Raw genomic sequence first — 17,704 nt, 5'->3', positions numbered from 1 at the left:
TTTTTTTTTCAAAACAGACAGACAGGAAGAGGAAAAAGACCGAAACGAAAGAGGAGACGGACAACGTTGTCGTTTCAAAAGGGAGTTTTGTTTTGGGTTGGTGGTGAAGGTGTGCGGTCCGGTGGGTTTGGTTTGAATTGAGATCGAAGCATCGGAAGGTCCGAAACCCAACCAGGTTGGTGACTCTTCTTCTTCGTCCTCTTCTTCTCTCCTTCTTTCTTCTTCTCCTTCTCCTTCTCTGACAGTGGAGAAGACCATTCTTGTCGCCTCAACGAGCCCCCCATTTCGGGAGGTAGAGATAGGGCGAGTTCAAATGGCCAACTTGGAAGACGTGCCCTCCCTCGATCTCATGACGGAGCTCCTCCGTCGCATGAAGTGCAGCTCCAAGCCCGACAAACGCCTCATCCTCATTGGTAAATCTCACTCCTTCTACGAGACCTCGCTGTCCTTCTTACTTTCCCCATGTTTGAATCTGGTTGGATCTGGATAAGCCATGGCTTATAGGTCTGCTTCCATGTCGATTTTTCACCGTCCTGCTTGGGGTTTCGCTTGGTTACTCGGGCCTGGCATGCTGGTTTTTGTCGGTGCTCCAACCTCCCCTTAGGTTCGCGACTCGAGAAGATCGAATTCATGGTGAAAAGTTGATGGGAAGGTGAAATTGACGGGCTTTTTCACGTGCCCCTAGCTTATGGTATTGCCTCTGTTGAGTAGGGAGTTGTCGGATAGCTCAGAGTTCGCCTGGCCAAAAGCAAAATTGACAGTAAGAATGCGGTGCGGTACCAAATCAGAAAAGCGTGCACTTTGTGCTGTCGAAAATACATTTGTGGTTGAGTGAAAACTCGCAACGTTATGTTCTAGGAGCAGCTGAAAGACAGGCTTCGTGGTACTTTTTGCCGGAATTTGGTGAAAGATTACGCATGTCTGCTCTAATATTGAATATGTCCCGCATTACTTCTCTATAGGCTTCTTGTATTTCCTGCTTGTTGCTGCTTTTTTCATCTCATACTATTATTAGGTGTCGTGGCACAGGTTTGTGCTATGAAGGGTAGATAGATGCATATGGGGCACATGCTTGTACTGTACGGAAGTTGGTAGTACATTTCTGTAGATTGCTATTTGCAACTTTGACTGATTAGGTGTCGTGGCACAGTCCTTTCTTTCTGAACTCCATGTTTCAGATGGAAATTTTACTGTTTGATGAGCTATATTTGTGACCATTTTTAGTTTTTAAACCTCTCAGGAGTTATGTAGGGTGACTAAGATTGATTTTGATAATCTTGACAATTGCAGGCCCACCTGGATCAGGAAAAGGTACTCAGTCGCCCATTATCAAGGATGAATACTGCTTGTGCCACTTGGCAACTGGTGATATGTTAAGAGCTGCTGTTGCTGCAAAAACCCCTCTTGGAGTTAAGGCTAAAGAAGCTATGGACAAGGTATAAATCTCTCTGCTTTGCCTGTTATCTATCCACAGCTTAATTTGCTTATGCTTCCTTTACTAGGGGATGATTATTGATGAGGTCGCCTGTAACTTCTTACTAGGGTGAGCTTGTTTCTGATGACTTGGTTGTTGGCATTATTGATGAAGCAATGAAAAAGCCTTCATGCCAGAAAGGCTTTATTCTTGATGGCTTCCCAAGGACTGTGGTCCAAGCTCAGAAGGTGCTTTAAACTTGTCTTTGATTTGTTTTTTGTTTCTTGTTTTTCACACGCATGCACACAAAAACACACTTAATGCGGTATGGATTTGAGAGATGAAATGCTGAGCCAATTCTTCTGACCCCCGACATTCTATTCCTCTTGCAACAGCTTGATGAAATGCTGGAAAAGCAGGGCACTAAAGTTGATAAGGTGCTCAACTTTGCTATTGATGATGCAATATTGGAGGAGAGGATCACCGGCCGCTGGATACACCCTTCAAGTGGCAGAACCTACCACACAAAGTTTGCACCTCCCAGGGTTCCAGGGATTGATGATGTAAGCTTCTTGATTCCAAGGTCTTTTAGTTAGAGCATATACTTAGACAAGATAGGCATCATAGCTGAGTAAACATGCGCTCATTTTGGTACTTCTTCACTTTTGGGCAATACTAAGTGTCGCTGCTTTATTTTGTTGAAGGTCTCTGGGGAACCTTTGATTCAGCGAAAGGATGATACGGCAGCTGTTCTGAAGTCAAGACTGGAGGGTTTCCACAAGCAAACTGAGCCCGTAATGTGCTATCTCTGTTTCTTCAGTTTGATTAAGTTGAATGTCGAACTGTATAGTTAGGGAGCTGATGATTTATTTCCAGTTGTGTAATTTCTCTTGTAGATGCCTGCTGATATTTGTCTATATATGTATTTTGGATCTCAAAAATTTTCTCGAAGTGTAGTTGAATTTCTTGATCCCAGCATTCTGTTGAAGTTTCTTATGCCACAATTTTTGACATAATCATCGTGGCTTTGTAGGTGATTGATTATTACTCCAAAAAGGGAATGGTCGCAAATCTTCATGCCGAGAAACCTCCCAAGGATGTCACAGTAGAGGTCCAGACTGCGCTTTCATCATGAGAAATGTTCCCTGCAGGATAATTTTACTCTAGGATTTTGCTTCATGAAACTTCAAAGTACCTTCGATTGAGCTGAATACCCACCCTTTTGTCATGCTTCAAATTTAATTTCCGGCTGCTATCCATACTTTTTGAGGGTTAGTTTAGTTCAATGGCCAAGAATAAAGTTACAAACAGAGGAACTTGGACAATTCTACTTGCATGCGTTGTGGGCATGCCATTACACCATTTAATTGGTTGATTACATCAGTTACTGCATGTTCGAGCACTTTCTGGCATGTGTTGTGGAGATGCTATTACCGCATTCTTTTTCGTTTATTTGGCAACTGATATTTTAGTGAAAGCAAATCTGAAGCATTGCTAATCGACGTGAACACAGGCACCAAGGGAAACATAGGAGGGTCCTGTATTGATAACTTGTATAAATTATTACAATGGTGGATTTTGGCTGGTGATAGCTAGTCTGTAGGTAGGCTGTAATTGGTCGCTTTGGTGTCTTTTTTCATTTTTCTTTGCTAGGTGGGCAATTGGGTTTTGTTTATAATCTAATGCAGAAGCAATTTGCGACAAATTAGGTCACTTCAGTACATGGACTGAACAAATTGAAGAGGTTCGGTTTGGTTTGTGGGTTTTTGCCCGTTTCCCTCTCCCTTTGGGAATTGGGATCTTGCTTGTGCACCGTGGCAGCTATCATAGGGACCAGGAAGGACAGAAATGGCAAGAAATTGCACTAGTTGATAACGCCTCGGAGGAGAACAAACAAGTGGTAGAAACGACCGGACAAAGTTTAGTCCATGAGCCTATGAGATGTCCGAGTCATTAAGAGGGGGATTCCTTTTGATAATTCATGGAACAATCTATGATTTCATTGATAGAGAAAATGAGACAAGAGTTACTATTTCTAGTATACAAGAAACAGGAGACCAAAGATTGAGAACCAATGTGGGATTACCACAAGCACTACTACTAGAAACTAACACTATATACAATATATATTAACATCCCACCTCGAGTCAGGAGCTAATCGTTGTACGGGCAAGGAATAGTAATCTCGTCTGTTGAGGCTTTTCTTCTATCCTTAAGGAGGGGTTTCACTTTCATTCCCGTGGTCCTTAAGAGGAAGGTCTACAAGAGCTAACAGAGTGGGATGCCTAAGGGTCGGCACACGTTCTTTCCCGTCCCACTATTCCTTGGCCGAGAAATATGGAATATCCGGTGTTACAACTTATTATTCTTTGATTTGAGGAAGTTGAAGATGGTTCACCCAAACTTGCATCCTATCTTATTCTAATAGTTGGAAGAGTTCCTTTTCTCTTAGATCCTTCCAACACTCGGATGGGATGAAGTATGAATTCAATTCAAGCTAGGATACCGGACTAGTTTAGCCTATTTGGCATGAAGTTGTTGCATTTGGATTTGGTCCGGTAAATAAATAGAAGATATGGAATCATATGTGGATTCTAAACATCATCTCCTATCGTAAGCGCTAAAAAGGAATTGCATCTTTGTTCAAATGAGCTGTTAACCGAGTCAAAGCAAAGGATTCAATCCAGACAGGAAAGGAAGGCCATTCTCTTTAAGACTAAAGAAGTGCCTTTAATCCTTCGCTTGCTCGGGGATCTCTTTTTTAGTGAGTAGACTTTTTGAGTTTATAAGCAATCATTTTCATCTCTACCTATTTCTTCCCCCTGTCGATACTATCCTCTCAAATGTTCTCTCGATCTTGTTGCCAAACCACTCCTGCCTTCTTGTTTGCCATAGGAAATTTGCTAGCCTTGACAGACCGAAGAAATTGAGGGTTGCTCTCTTTATGCTATTGAGGAAGACACTATGGACTTCTATTGTTGTGTCCATTTTTCGGCTATGTCCGGCATCCAATTTTAGCTTTGTGCAAGATATATAGGGGAAGTTACTTACTCTTGGAGACAGGAATAACATTGGCTTTGTTAGACTATTACGGCTGACAACTTCTATGTTTGGATCATCAAGCTTGCACTATTCGCTTCTATATATTTTATTAGGCGTAAGAGAAATCGGAGATGCTTTCAGCATGCATGGGTTAGTTTCCTTATTAAGTGCTCTCTGAGCTTCAACTGCCCTACCCAGAAACCCATTGAATTTACAAGCGAAAGTTTTATCATCTCTATGGAATTAAATCCTGAGTTATTGTAAATTAAAAAAAACAAGGAGATTATGGAAGTAAATATTCTCGCATTTATTGCTACTGCACTCTTCATTCTAGTTCCTACTGCTTTTTCACGCGAGACGGCTATCCACACGTGTCCCAAAGTGACATTCATTTTTGTTTTTTTGTTTGGGGGATACTCAAGAGAGAAGTTTGGAATTAGACCGAGTCCTGCGAGTGGTGTCAATTTAGGGATTGGATTTTCCTTTCATATTCTCATCTGATAGTGAGGGAGGGCATGCAGTTGAGTTCTTTTCCTAGAAGTTTCCTTGCCTTTTTTTTTTAGGTAGCTTAGACCTTCAAGTAAGCTCTTTAGTCCACTGGCGTCAAGTATAGAACTAGAGTTAGAGTCGGCTTTGAGAAGTATAGAACTAGAGTTGGAGTCGGCTTTGAGAGGGATTTCCAAGTAGGTAATCTTGTGTTGACTGATTCTTAGAAGTAAGAAGAAATGTCAATCTATCTATCTCCGTTCGAGGTCCATATCCATGAACCCCTCACTCCTTCATGAAAGGAAAGATGTAACTCCTCACAAGAAAGACCGCCTTCAAAGGTAAGGCATTTCCTGCTAATATCAAGGTTTCAGAAGCTGCTAATGTGGGAGATCACTAACTTTTGAAGCCAAATCATTCCCAGACTGGAATGCCCAAGGACAAGAACATCACGAAGGGGAGCATATGTAAATGGAGGAGAGCTAAGAAGGAGATGGTGAATCTCAATTTGCTGGAGTTAAGAGAAACTGATGAAGCCTTTGGTAGTTGCCCCGTTTAGGCTGAAAGCTAGTTTGATCAATGCTTGCAGGTTGGTCATGGAATTGGCTGGCGGTTTGTTCTTTACAGACTTTAGTAGTTCCGTTCAAGCAAGCTGTTCCCACCGGAAATCCAGCATTCCAACTGGTACATTTTCTCTCTATGTTTGGCCCGATCTGCACAACCGTACGCCCAAAAGAAACACCAAAATTGCCTGTTTAATTTGGGTTTTTGAGCTCGTTGTGTTTGTTGACGCCCCTGTCTATTTGATATTTGAAATGAGCCAAACGTCACAGCAATCCTAAAAACTTGAAGAGCGCTAGTGGTGGAGAGAAATCGAGCAAAACTGTGTATAAGTTGGACAATCGGAAGAGAAAATATCAGCTGATGGTTCCGACAACGCGAGCACTAGTCATTCTATGTATACAGTAAGATTGACAACCTCCCAGCTCCGGTCACCTTATTAAGACGATGGTCACAAGATACCATGATCTTTTCACAATGTCCGAAGCGCGTTTATGATTCTCAAATGGTCCCAGAGAAGACAAGACATCTGTTATTCCCATTATCAGTTGGAGTTGAGAACAGGGAACTCCAAAGCACTGACCCAGATAATTACATGTCGACAGCAATCTTAGCGTCCAGATAAGAGAACTCCTGGAAATAGACCTTGAAATGCTCATATGAATGCTTGACATCATCAGCCGCACACATCTCTCTGATGCTGTGCATTGATAACTGTGGAGCACCGACATCAACGGTGCGAATCCCCACCCCGCTTGCTAAAATGGGTCCAATGGTTGACCCGCAAGGCATGTCGTTGCGCACTACAAAATCCTGCACACCAAAAAAATGAGCAAATTCTAGTCTCGCCAATAAATGATAGGAAAGAGCAATATTTTCCGGCTCAGCAAGACACAAGCCTGGATAGGAAGGTTGTGCTTCTGTGCTATCTCCCGGAAAACAAAAGATGTCACAGCATTGGTTGCATAGCGCTGATTGGCATTGTGCTTAATAACAAGCCCTCCATGCATCTTAGGCTGATGATTTTCTTCATGTTTGTCCTGAGAAGATAACAATAAGTCAGGGAGTACAAGAGACTAAAATCTATGAGTTACAGAGCTCTGAGAACAGTAGCAACATTACCATATAGTTTGGATGAAGAGCATGAGCCATGTCTGCAGATACAAGAAAACTCCTCTGTATCGCCTTCTGAATCAGCTGTTGAGAAATGAGAGAATTCACAAGGATCAATGATAATGTCACCAGTCAGCGCAAATATCTGTTTTTAACAAAAAACTACAAAATGATGCAAGAAACCATCCATGCAACCCGAAAGACAACTTAAAGAAATTGCCAAAAGTGGGATAGAAGAGTGTGATACCTTGGAGTCCGAGCCAAAGCAGCTTGTGATTCGTGACAAAGCGTCAAACATGGCAGGAGATCCAGCTCCCTGGGCTGAATTAGATCCAACCTCTTCGTGATCAAACAATGCTACCATTCTAACACCAGTCTCATCGTCTAGGCTGCTTTCAGAAAAAGTGGCATCTATCAGCGCCTATCAAAAGCAAAAGGAAAAAAGTGGTGACATTAGATACTTATAGTCAACAAGAAGTATGGCAATGGAGCTATCTCTCACAATACCAAAGCAGTCACAATATACTACTCTCGCAATCCAGGAAAAAGACTGACTCCATTAAGCAAGATGCTGCTCATCTCTTACATTTTTAAATTATAATTAACATTGTTTCCAACGTAATATAACTTTGATGTTACTTTACAAAGATCTGACGTCATTAGTTTGAATTGCAGAAGGAACCATAGATGCTCAAAACCAAAGATCTGCAGTCACCTGACTCTGATACTTGACCAGAGGACTGATCTAGTCACCAAGAAAATAATTGAGGTCATGTCAGTGAAACCTAAGAATTCTTTTTCCCTCTCATGTCTGCTGGACAGTGTTCTAGTGTCATAAAAGAGGCTTCGCAACCAATACGTTTCCTCCATTTAGTCCGACAGATAGGAAAATCTTCACCAGGCATTCAACTGTGCGACAGGAGAGATAGAAACATACAACGAACCTTCAATTTTTGCACATTGATAAAGCAACAATCCAGACTATTTACATATGGCTGTTAGAGAAACAATACACATTTGATGAAGGAAACTTACTATTATCAACAGAAGAAAGAAAAGAACCTCTGCAGCTCTCTTCACATCTTATAACAAGTGCATACCTTTAGAGAGCAAAATGACATGCACAGATTGTCAAGTCTTCCTGAATAAACAAACTCCTTCAGAGCACCAGCTACCACACCAGGTTGAGTGTCACATGCTTGTAATTCAAAATCGCAAATTTCATCGGGTTCACAACCAATTTGGTTTGCCAGCATCTACAAGTAAAAGGAGGACAGTTAGGGAGAAGAAAACAATCCAAATATCCATACTGTATAAAGCCAAAACTTGAATTTAGCATTCACCCTATAAATTTTAAAGTAAAACTTGATTTGGTGCTCACCCCAACAAATTGTGAAGTACCTTAACATCTACAAGAGTAATATATCCATTGTCAGGGCATGGATACTTTCCACATTCAGTGTTTTTATCTAGCAGATTTACAGTTTGACAGTTTCCACAAAGTGCTGGATTTTAAGACAGTCGTACTATAAAACAGAGTCCATACAAAATATCAGTAGAACTTAAGCATATTTATCTAAACACGGAAAACTGACGCAATATTAATCAGCTAGCCTGAAAAACACACACTATCCCACCTAGACCTTGCAAAAATGAACCTGAATTCCAAACCCGAGATTCCTCTCAATAAAATAGGGTATGGTTGAATGTTCTTTCGACCCACCAATATCTGGATCCACCCAACCTGGCCTAAATTTCAGAGTTGGTTGGGTCACCCCGATAGGTCAAGTTACTTTTTTTTTTAGAATCACATCTAATGTACTAATAAATCTTTCAACTTTAGATCTTTTTACGCATGATATGAGCGACATATCCCACAGGTAATCACATGATTTTACAACATGACCTGCATTGAATTATCAGATCAATAGAAGTGCGTAATAGGCAAGGAAACTTAGACACAATCAGAATTACTTGAATTATAGAAAAGAAATATTAAATCAGTGAATTCATCCTAAAATTTACTTATTCCCATAAAAACGAAGTTTCTTTTAAATTCTAAATTCATGAGAAAAGGAAATTCAAAAATCTCAGATATTAACAAAATATAAAGAGGTTGTGCAAACTGAATCTTAATCATTCAACTTCAGACCTTTCTACCCAAGATATGAGCAATATCTCATGGTAATCACATAACTTACAAAATGACCTTGAATCATTGAATCCATAGAAGTATGTAATTTGGCAATACAACCAAACATAATCTGAATTAGTTAGATTGTAAAAAGAGTTTACATAATCAACATATGAAATTAGTTATTTCCTTCAAAAATCTACTTAACGCCATATCCACGAAATTTCTCTTCAACTCTAAATTGATTGAAAGAGAAATGTCAAAGTATGAGATGTTAACAAAACAATCTTAAAAGATCACACAAATTGGTCTGTAAGTCCCTCTTTTCTCATGTTTGTCTATAATTGTAAATTTGTAATACACCGCCATTGGTAATACAGTAAGAAGCTTAATCTCAGTGATCTGCTTAGTGCCTCAGAAGTCAACAAATTGGATATTAACCTACAATGGACATATCCCTTCTGCTATGTCTCATTCCTAATTCGGTGGTTATAATGTGTCAGGCAAACTAGTCTTGATTCTTTTGAAGTTATTTTAGGAACCGTTGCAAATTAATCCAGGAAATTTCTATCTCTTGTTCCTTATGAAGCATATCTACTACATGGAATCTATGCATACATAAGAGGACACTCATTTATAGAACTAAAATGGATCAAAGGGTAGAACAAACTGCGACCAAACGACCCATTGTACGACCCTTATCAAAAGGAATCTAACCAAACTGAACAGGAACTGACCCACCCCTTGACAGATCCCAACCCCCATTCAAAAACGTTACAAACACTTAGGAAAGCACAGAATTTGGGTGTCGGATACCTGAAGTAGAAGTGAGTGATGCTTTGATTTATTAACGATGCTTACATCTTCAGGACCATTTTCAGCAGCTGGTTTGTTCATCTCAGCCTGCAAAAAGGTTTCATATAATAATTGAAGCAAGATAAAAGTAAAAGTTAAGTAAGACGCCCATTCTCCGATTTGTAATCGAGCTAAACTTACGAAGCATCAGTTTATTGCCTTGTTGACAATACGATACTTTATTTGTAGATGATGAAGTAACTAAAAAATTTCCAGGTAAATGCCTTGGTTGATGTAGTCACTGATTTGTCTTGTATTTTAAAGCCCTTTTGGTTTTGAGAGCTGTTTTGTACATGGCTTTAGTTTTTTGGCTCTTTTTTTATGAAGTTTGCACCCCCTATCTATTGAGAAATAAAAAGTAAGAAGTTTCCTGCAAGAAATAGGTTGCCTGTATTTCTATTGTCAAGCTCAAGCATAAATGATATTCAATCACGTTTTCAATTATATCAATGGGGACATCAGTTAATTCTGACCGTTCAAAGCATAGTCCCTGATAATTTAAGAATCTTCTGATGAATATACAGAATATGGAATGAAGGCTGTCAAGAAACTAAATCACAGTTGGAGCTAGGGAATATAGAAAACCAAAGCTTAGCCATATAGCTACTGAATGTGTTTATGGAAGCGGGTCAAAGATAAAATAGTAGAAAAGAGCATTTAGTAAGAAAGCAAGCTAAAATCATGTTCAAAAGTAAAATTAGAGTAAAGATAATAGCCTTGCGCTCATAGTCACAATGTTACAAACAGCAGCAGTATGTCTAATTTTTTCAAAAGAATGAGAAGGAGAACCGTCAAGGTAAACTATCAACAAGAATCATCTCTGACCATGATTGACTAGACAATGGCATGGTGAAACCACTGGTAAAACAGAACTCTCGCATAGATAAATAGCAAGAAAATGAAGCTAATCAATAGAACAAGTAATGTCATTTTCATAGATTCAGCATCCATATAAAAACTTGACGAAATTGGATTAATAGGTAAGCAGTTTTCTAAGCTGAGTGCTTCATCTTGATTGATTTTCATTTTACCTTAACGGTTTATGCATAGTATAACTCTAAGCGCCATACTGTTGGAATCACTTAGCTGAATGAGAGAGAGAGAGAGAGAGAGAGAGAGAGAGAAAAGAAAAAAAGAAGCAGCACAAGTGTTCCGAGATTACCATAATAGATGTTGCCAACACCGGAAGAAGATGAGTCTGCGTGTTCACTTTAAATCCGTCGTTTGCACTTCTGTCCAAAGATAAGTCAGATGCAAGGCAACTTTAACATACAGAATATAACATGAGAAACATGATACCACACAACATAACATCAGAATAAAATACAAAATGAAGCAAAGACCTGTCCAAGTGGATTGCCAAGGTCGGAATCCGCATAATTGGCTCCTCTAATCTGACAAGTCGATGTGAATAGGAAGCAGAACCATCCTTCTCTTTTCGTATCATGACCCGTCCCGCAATGGTCAAGTCCCGATCAAACCAAGTATGCCACAGCCCACCTCCGTAAGTTTGGACGCCTACTTGCAGACATCCACCTTTGCTCACCTGAAGAAGCCGCCATTCTCCCAAACTAAGCTTCGAGTCACCTCTTTCGTGGAATCATATGGGATTCATATTTTGAGGCATTGAACAATTGCAAATTCAGATAGCACCAAGACGATTACCTTGGTGACAGGCTTTAATTTCAAACAAGGACTGTCTGTGTGAGCGCCGACTATATGGAACCCGTTTCCAGCAACATATCTAGCCAATCACTCAAATAAGACACGCTAAGACATCGATTGAAACAACTATGAAAAAGGCTATTACAGACGGCGAATCATACTTTTTACCAATGGCGAAAGCCACAATGGTAGAGTGATTTCTGGTGAAGAAGTACTTGTTTCCTGCTTCCAAGTTCCACTCCTCTCTCTCAGAAACCTGTTCATAACCCGCGTCGCGCAGCAGCCTCTTCGACTCATCTACAGTAAAAGAGATGGATCAAAATCAGCATTAGACAGCGGCTCGAATGAGCCACCGATCTACTCACGAATGGGTAGTCGGCAAAATGGTTTCTTTCAATCGATAAACATGAACATTTTCCCCAACTTTTCACTCGGGTCGCTTTGTTTTTCACGAACCAGACTGGAGCAAACAGAGAGACATGGAGAGACGAGAGTTACCAACAGCATGAAAGGCAGTGGGGGAAGCGTTCAGAAAGGCGACGAAGTCGGAGACGACGCTGGTTTCCTTGGCCATTGGCTCTTCTCTCGCGTCTGATCTGTCGATGAATATGAAGAGGACGGACCCAGCTTCTGCTATTATAATACTGAGCTGCTCATGCTCGATAGCGCTAACAGGGAAAGATCGCGTGAGATTTTCTCGGACAGAGAATGGAATAACTTTTCCCGGAAAAGGTATCAATCGAATGGGGTTCGTGTAATCTTTTGTTCCCTTGTATATGCTTGTTGCCCGTTACCGTACAGTGTTCATGCTTGGCTCTAGCCGGACGCTTCTCTCTCCCTCTAAAATATTAGGGAAATTTTCAACAAAAAAAAAAATGCCGAAAATCCTCTTATTTGCTCAAATAAGGACTTCAAATAAATTCTATTTCAAATAAGAACCTGAAGTGCCTTCATTTTCTCAAATAAAAATTTAAAATGAATATTATTTCAAATAAGAGCCCGAAATAACCATAAAATCTCATAAAAGGGCCCGATTTTAAGGGCATTTTCATATTTTTGCTTATTTAATTTTTTTCTCTTTTATTAGACTTTTCTTTTTTTTGCTTCCTCAAAAATTTAAAAAATAAAATAAAATAAAAATAAACAGTCAGACAGGAGGGAGGCTGCCCCTCCCGCCTGTGTATGTTGTGTTTTTATTTTTTTATTTTTTTTACTTTTAAAAAAAAAGAAAAAGGAAAAAATAGAGAAAAAATGAACAAAAAATTAAAATGAGAAACAACGAAAATGCCCTTTAGGCTAGGCTCTTTTTTGAAATATATTATGCCATTTTGGGCATTTATTTGAAATAATCTTTATTTTGGGCTCTTATTTGAGAAAACGAGAAGAATTCATGCCCTCACTTGGAATTTTCCCGAAATATTTTATGAGAATCCTGATTGAGCCAACTTACTATTTTTTATAATTTTCATTTGCACTCTGTAATGACCCAGCAAGAAAAGAGCAGCTCTTAGCGAGGCGTGCGGACGGCGAACTAAGAAAAAATAAACCGAAATTAACCGCCTTTTGATAGTTTTAATGTTAACCTTACTCTCATGAGAGCATTATCAAGATAAGTAACCTCTTGAGCAGAAAAATACGGAAATAACGGGTTGGGGGGAGGGGGGTTGCGCAATTCGACAAGCCCTAAGTGTGATTACCAATTTAGGCCGCGAGCGAACCACATTCGTTTAACAGTTGGCCACTGAATCTATTAATGTGTTCTGTACTGCACTGCATGTTCCGCTGTAAAATGACGTTCGCTCTTATCTGAACATGGAAAACATATTTCGTGATGAAATCTGGAGGGCCTGAATTGCGGAATGATTAGCCGGATCGGTTCCTGAGCGCATGAGCGAGTGCAAGCACAACAAAAGATGCATTCGAGTTCAAGTTCGATGAGTGGCGCGGTCCACGAGAATTTGACAGCGGAAGTCTACTTCTAACTTGTTTCCTGAGTTGCTGCTATCTTATGGAATATGCTGCAACAGCCCATTCAGAAGCGCCTTCTCCTCTCCTCTTAGATGTTCTTGCAGTTTGCGGAACTCTCGCACTCAAAGCAAACACAGGATCTTCCACTCACTCCATCTCATGCATACCAGTTCATCTGTACATTATCTGTGCATGCCATTGCTATGTATGTGCTAGAAACCCTTATGGGTCATGTAATCACTGTCTTCTTTCTGTTCAATTGTTTTGATTCCGGGGAACTATACTTTCGGACAGTCCTCAGGAATATGTACATAAGAATGTAGGATTATCCTAAAACTTTTACCAAAATTCTCAATTAGAGTCGACGATGTATCCGGTGGATCCGAATAATTACTTTGAGTATCGCTGCAGGTTGCTCCATACAAGAAGATAAGGAGGGTAGCTTTCATCGGTAGCATCCCAAAATCTCCGGCGGGGAAGATCTTGAGGAGAGAACTTGTCAATCTTGCCGCATCTGTCGGATCGCCTAAACTCTATACGGTATGCTCGGAAAAGGAAATTAGGCTTCTTGGTGCCTGTTGTTTCGAGATTATTTGACATTTTTTCGGGCATCTGTCTAATCTGGGAGATCGCCAAGGCATTACTAGCGAGTATTTAATCCATTTTGATTTAATTCCTAACAAAGTTAACTAAGAAAAATTTGTTCCTTGGATGGAAAGAGGACTACACTGGCACACAACTATAAGGGCCTCATTTACGTCCTCTGGTTTTCATTGGCAATCTGTATTGCAATATTAGGAATCCCCCCTTATAAAACTGCAAGCGGTAGCATTTCCTGCCGTTGATTCCGTTAAATTTATGTATCGAGTTTAAATCATTTGCGGATATAAATCGATTTGTCACGGAGATAGAAAATCTTGAAATATGCAAGATTTTGATCAAGTTGGGTTGACTTCGTGGACTCCTCCTTTGCTATATGGGGGCCTTGTTCAGCCGAACGAAAGAAAGAAGGGAAAAAATGGCTCGCACTTCCGTTCATATAATTATCTTGTGGGGCCCATTGGAGAAAAGAACAAAAGAAGAACTGCAACGTCCTTTAATTTTTTGGTCGCACAGTGCAGGAACGCAAAGCTATTCCGAACACACGAAGTGGATGCCGTGCACGGTGATTTGTGGGTGAGTTTTATTACACCTAATTAAGAGTTGTTTTATTTATAAATACTTTGGATTTAGATATAATTTAAGTGTGGAAAACACGAGCGTATTGAGCGATTATAACTGCGATTTTCCGATTATAATGGATTGTTCTTGATGGCTCTCTCTGTGAATGTAGATACCGATATTCGGATTGAACTGCGTAATCTTTGGTATCCTTTATCATTTCTCATTATTTTTCTGGACTTTTCGCATTGACTTAATTTACAAGATCCTGATTAGTTTTCACGCGTTATATTACATCGGATTCCTCGCATCGGTCTAATTATGTAAGCACAATGTCATGCTAGTCACGCTGCTCGTGCGTAGAATCGAACCAATCACTATATGGTGAAGTGATTGTGCTTGGCTTCTGAACAAGCTAGAGAATGAGAAGAAACTGAGAGAATTCAGCTGGACAGTCCTCTCCTTTTATTTGTCCTGTGCAGTCATGTGTGCGTATTCGGCATTGTTCACAAGGTTTGCATGGATAGCGCAGCCGGGCAACTAGTTGCTTCTCGCGAAAGTTTTTGAGAAGTATTCATTGTCTAACATTGCACATTGTTTGGAAGCGATCGATATACATTGTCAACCTCAATCTTTGAGAAGTAATCCTGGTTCAGTTGCAGCAACACAAATGGTTCGTGCAACGGGGCTTCATCTCAGCACACAGTACGGACGCCGAGATTAACATGATGTGGAGATACTCCCTCAGTTATATGACAGGAATCCAGAGAAGCCAGAATCCAAAGTCATTAGTAACTCAATGTGGTCAGATTGGGATGGCCGGGCCTGTGTCGGTTCAGTTGCCACCTCCAGGCTCTATTGGGATACCTACACGGCCTCCCGGCGGGTAAAGCATAAAGGAACCGGAATTTGGTCAAAGGAAACACGAGAACCCGCGCGAAACTTTTGAATCTGATCATCGTCACATTGCACGTGTTCTTCCATTTATGCATTCCCACCCATTCCCACACCAAGTATCCATCTCATTGCGGTCGTTGGGTTGGATGGCCATCTTGCGGTAACGACGGAGGCAGGTCAATGTGAATGCACTTCAGCAAAAAGGGTTTGACAGTAGACCAAAGCAGGCCTAATGGTCGGCCGTTGACCAAGGAAGTTTGACTGACTTTGCCCTGGAGAGGGAGGGGTGGGTGGGTGGCATGCTCCGACAAGTTCCTTCCTTTAGTTTGTACCTCGGCGTGTCTTTACAACGCATGGACGAAGGATCTCAGTCTCACGTAATTTCAAGGCGCTGTAGCTATATTGGCGTCCCTCCCCCCTATAATCAATCATTTGTTGAATGCAGCTCAATAAGATAAATTTTATGTCTCGATTTGTCTTTTTCTCATTTACTCTCTATTTCGTTGTGTTTGTGTATCTAATACTAAGAGGCTGAAGATTCAAAACGCATGGCCCCCTCAATACCTCCTTGATTGTTGCCGGCGACATTGCAAGTTTCTTATTGATTTGCGATTCTCGCCGTAGCAATCTCCTAGAATCAATAAAAGGGGTCTTATTAGGCATGCCAAAAAGATGTTTTATTAACAAAGTGAAAGATCTTTTCCAAAATGATTTATTTTGGATTTTTTTTTTTTTGTAAATGGGTTGTTTGCTAATCTCAGACTTTGCTAATCTTGGACAGGATAGTAAATGGTAAGGAACTTAAAAAAACAAGTACTACGAACAATGGTTGCATTTAATGGAGATGATAGATGGAAGACAAAGGATTGCAAATAAGTTAGGAACAACTAATGTTCTATGTTTTCTAGTGAACCCTTACAAATAGAACAATGTGGCTCTACATAACGTACGATCAACGGTTACTTACAAATAGTTACAAATGAGTTACATAAGCTGTTCGTGACGCCTATTGATTATTACAAGAACTTACATAATCCCGCAATTATTGGGTCCGCCAACTTATAGTTACATTCACGGTAGGCCAGCCTTTCCCCGGAAATTCGCGGCCAGTAATCCTCCTACACCTCCGCAGCGAAAATCTTTTGGCGTATTCGTAATTCCTCGATGCTAAATTTCTCTGCAATGACACAAATGGTTCCCGTTATGGGCTTTTTCTACGAGCAGATAATATCGGCACCAAGATGAATGCGATGTAGAGATATTCATCAAATTTTCATGTCATTTTGATAAAATGTGCCATGTGGTGGTTAAGTTAGTTATATAGTTCATCTTGTAATAACGAGGAAGGGGTTGTGATTGCACTCCAATAAAAGGGTTTAAATAGCGGACCAAAAGTAGTTTAATTAACGTTGGAGGGGTGGGACATGATCTAGTTTTTTATTAGTTGATAATCCATGTGAACCCTACTTAGCCGCAAACTAGCCATCATCTAGTACATGGTCCTTTTTATCTTTGCTTCTATGTCCTTTTATCATTGTAAATTCCAGGAAAAGCACGCACGTGCTCACTGTCCATCCGAGTGCCTCACCGATCCACGTAAGCATAAAACGCAATGCCGGTTTCCAAAATTGACTTGCTAATTTAATGAGTTAAATAATATGACAGATCCAAATTTCTAAGCGAATATTTTCATTAAGGAAAAATAACACAAAAGGTTCTTGAATTTTGATATAATGTCCAATGCCGTTCCTAAACTTTTGATTTGTTTAATGTGGTTCTCAACTTTGGACAAATGTGCAATGTTGTCCCCGAATTTTTAATTTATTTAATGTGAAACCTGGACATTTGGTACGTATTTAATCTAGTAGTCCATGTTATCCTTGATCTTAAATTAATAGAAGGATATGATTAGTTAAAGGACAAGACTGTACAAGTATCAAAATTTCAAGGATCACATTGAACAAATTAAAAGTTTAGGAACAATATTGCATGTTGATCTAAAATTTATGGACCACATTATTACACTTTGGGCCAAGATGGGCGAGGGAGAGTTCAAGTACGAGCCCATCAATATATCCAGTTATATTCACATTCACTCAAAAGTTTAGACTAATGAGTTATAAGCCAACTCGAATATATTAATTTCTACAACTCAAGCTTTGGTGGTATTAACTCTAATTTTTCTTTTCTGTTTAATTGAAGCTGATTATTACGGATCATAATTGTGGAAAGGAAGAAGCTTAGCTAATTGTCCCACCGAATCAGATAGTGGGACGGTCAACTATTGACCACAAATTTCGTTTCTTGAAACCACATCATTTGCTGATCCGATTTCAAGATTTTACTGCCCATTTTTTTTTTCTTTTTTTAACTTTTTATGTACTTTTATTGTAACTTAAAATTAGAAG

The 17,704-nt window shown here is 39.9% G+C and overlaps 2 protein-coding genes across 6 annotated transcripts; one reads left to right on the top strand and one right to left on the bottom strand.

Annotated features, from left to right (window-relative positions):
* The first annotated feature begins 32 nt into the window (after window positions 1-32).
* LOC115741479 (adenylate kinase 4) lies at window positions 33-2,806 on the top strand. Of its 4 annotated transcripts, none has more exons than XM_030675405.2 (7): window positions 33-179; window positions 293-413; window positions 1,291-1,436; window positions 1,543-1,662; window positions 1,810-1,977; window positions 2,119-2,208; window positions 2,448-2,806. In XM_030675405.2, exons 2-7 carry the CDS (start codon window positions 314-316, stop codon window positions 2,547-2,549), a joined length of 726 nt encoding a protein of 241 aa, XP_030531265.1. In that variant the 5' UTR covers window positions 33-179; window positions 293-313; the 3' UTR covers window positions 2,550-2,806. The 4 variants fall into 4 exon arrangements, with proteins under 4 accessions (XP_030531265.1, XP_030531266.1, XP_048136294.1 ...); XM_030675406.2 differs by having other exon boundaries at window positions 52-175; XM_048280337.1 differs by lacking the exon at window positions 33-179 and having other exon boundaries at window positions 186-413.
* Window positions 2,807-5,805: 2,999 nt separating this feature from the next.
* Window positions 5,806-12,038, bottom strand: LOC115741480 (probable aspartyl aminopeptidase). 2 transcript variants are annotated; one of them, XM_030675407.2, is made up of 11 exons: window positions 11,769-12,038; window positions 11,432-11,567; window positions 11,271-11,349; window positions 10,949-11,151; window positions 10,768-10,837; window positions 9,567-9,653; window positions 7,717-7,872; window positions 6,864-7,037; window positions 6,626-6,703; window positions 6,403-6,543; window positions 5,806-6,316 (listed from the first exon to the last, which is right to left on the bottom strand). In XM_030675407.2, the coding sequence occupies exons 1-11, from the start codon at window positions 11,842-11,844 to the stop codon at window positions 6,095-6,097; spliced, it is 1,422 nt and encodes a 473-aa protein (XP_030531267.1). In that variant the 5' UTR covers window positions 11,845-12,038; the 3' UTR covers window positions 5,806-6,094. The 2 variants fall into 2 exon arrangements, with proteins under 2 accessions (XP_030531267.1, XP_030531268.1); XM_030675408.2 differs by having other exon boundaries at window positions 6,626-6,700; window positions 11,769-12,037.
* Between the last annotated feature and the right edge of the window lie 5,666 nt (window positions 12,039-17,704).

The sequence above is a fragment of the Rhodamnia argentea genome, chromosome 6 (assembly GCF_020921035.1).
Source record: "Rhodamnia argentea isolate NSW1041297 chromosome 6, ASM2092103v1, whole genome shotgun sequence".
Lineage (NCBI taxonomy): Eukaryota > Viridiplantae > Streptophyta > Magnoliopsida > Myrtales > Myrtaceae > Rhodamnia > Rhodamnia argentea.
The sequence above is the reverse complement of the archived record's forward strand: the minus strand, read 5'-3'. Positions and strand labels throughout refer to the sequence as shown.

What these genes read in the sequence shown, in the direction of transcription:
- LOC115741479 (XM_030675405.2), top strand. Translation starts at nt 314, where the DNA reads ATGGCCAACTTGGAAGACGTGCCCTCCCTCGATCTCATGACGGAGCTC. An exon ending in CAAACGCCTCATCCTCATTG is followed by an intron (nt 414 to 1,290) that starts GTAAATCTCACT and finishes TGACAATTGCAG; the next exon opens with GCCCACCTGGATCAGGAAAA. An exon ending in TCCACAAGCAAACTGAGCCC is followed by an intron (nt 2,209 to 2,447) that starts GTAATGTGCTAT and finishes GTGGCTTTGTAG; the next exon opens with GTGATTGATTATTACTCCAA.
- LOC115741480 (XM_030675407.2), bottom strand. Translation starts at nt 11,844, where the DNA reads ATGGCCAAGGAAACCAGCGTCGTCTCCGACTTCGTCGCCTTTCTGAAC. An exon ending in TGTCATTTTGCTCTCTAAAG is followed by an intron (nt 7,038 to 7,716) that starts GTATGCACTTGT and finishes TGCTTTTGATAG; the next exon opens with GCGCTGATAGATGCCACTTT. An exon ending in GCTTTGGCTCGGACTCCAAG is followed by an intron (nt 6,704 to 6,863) that starts GTATCACACTCT and finishes CTCATTTCTCAA; the next exon opens with CAGCTGATTCAGAAGGCGAT.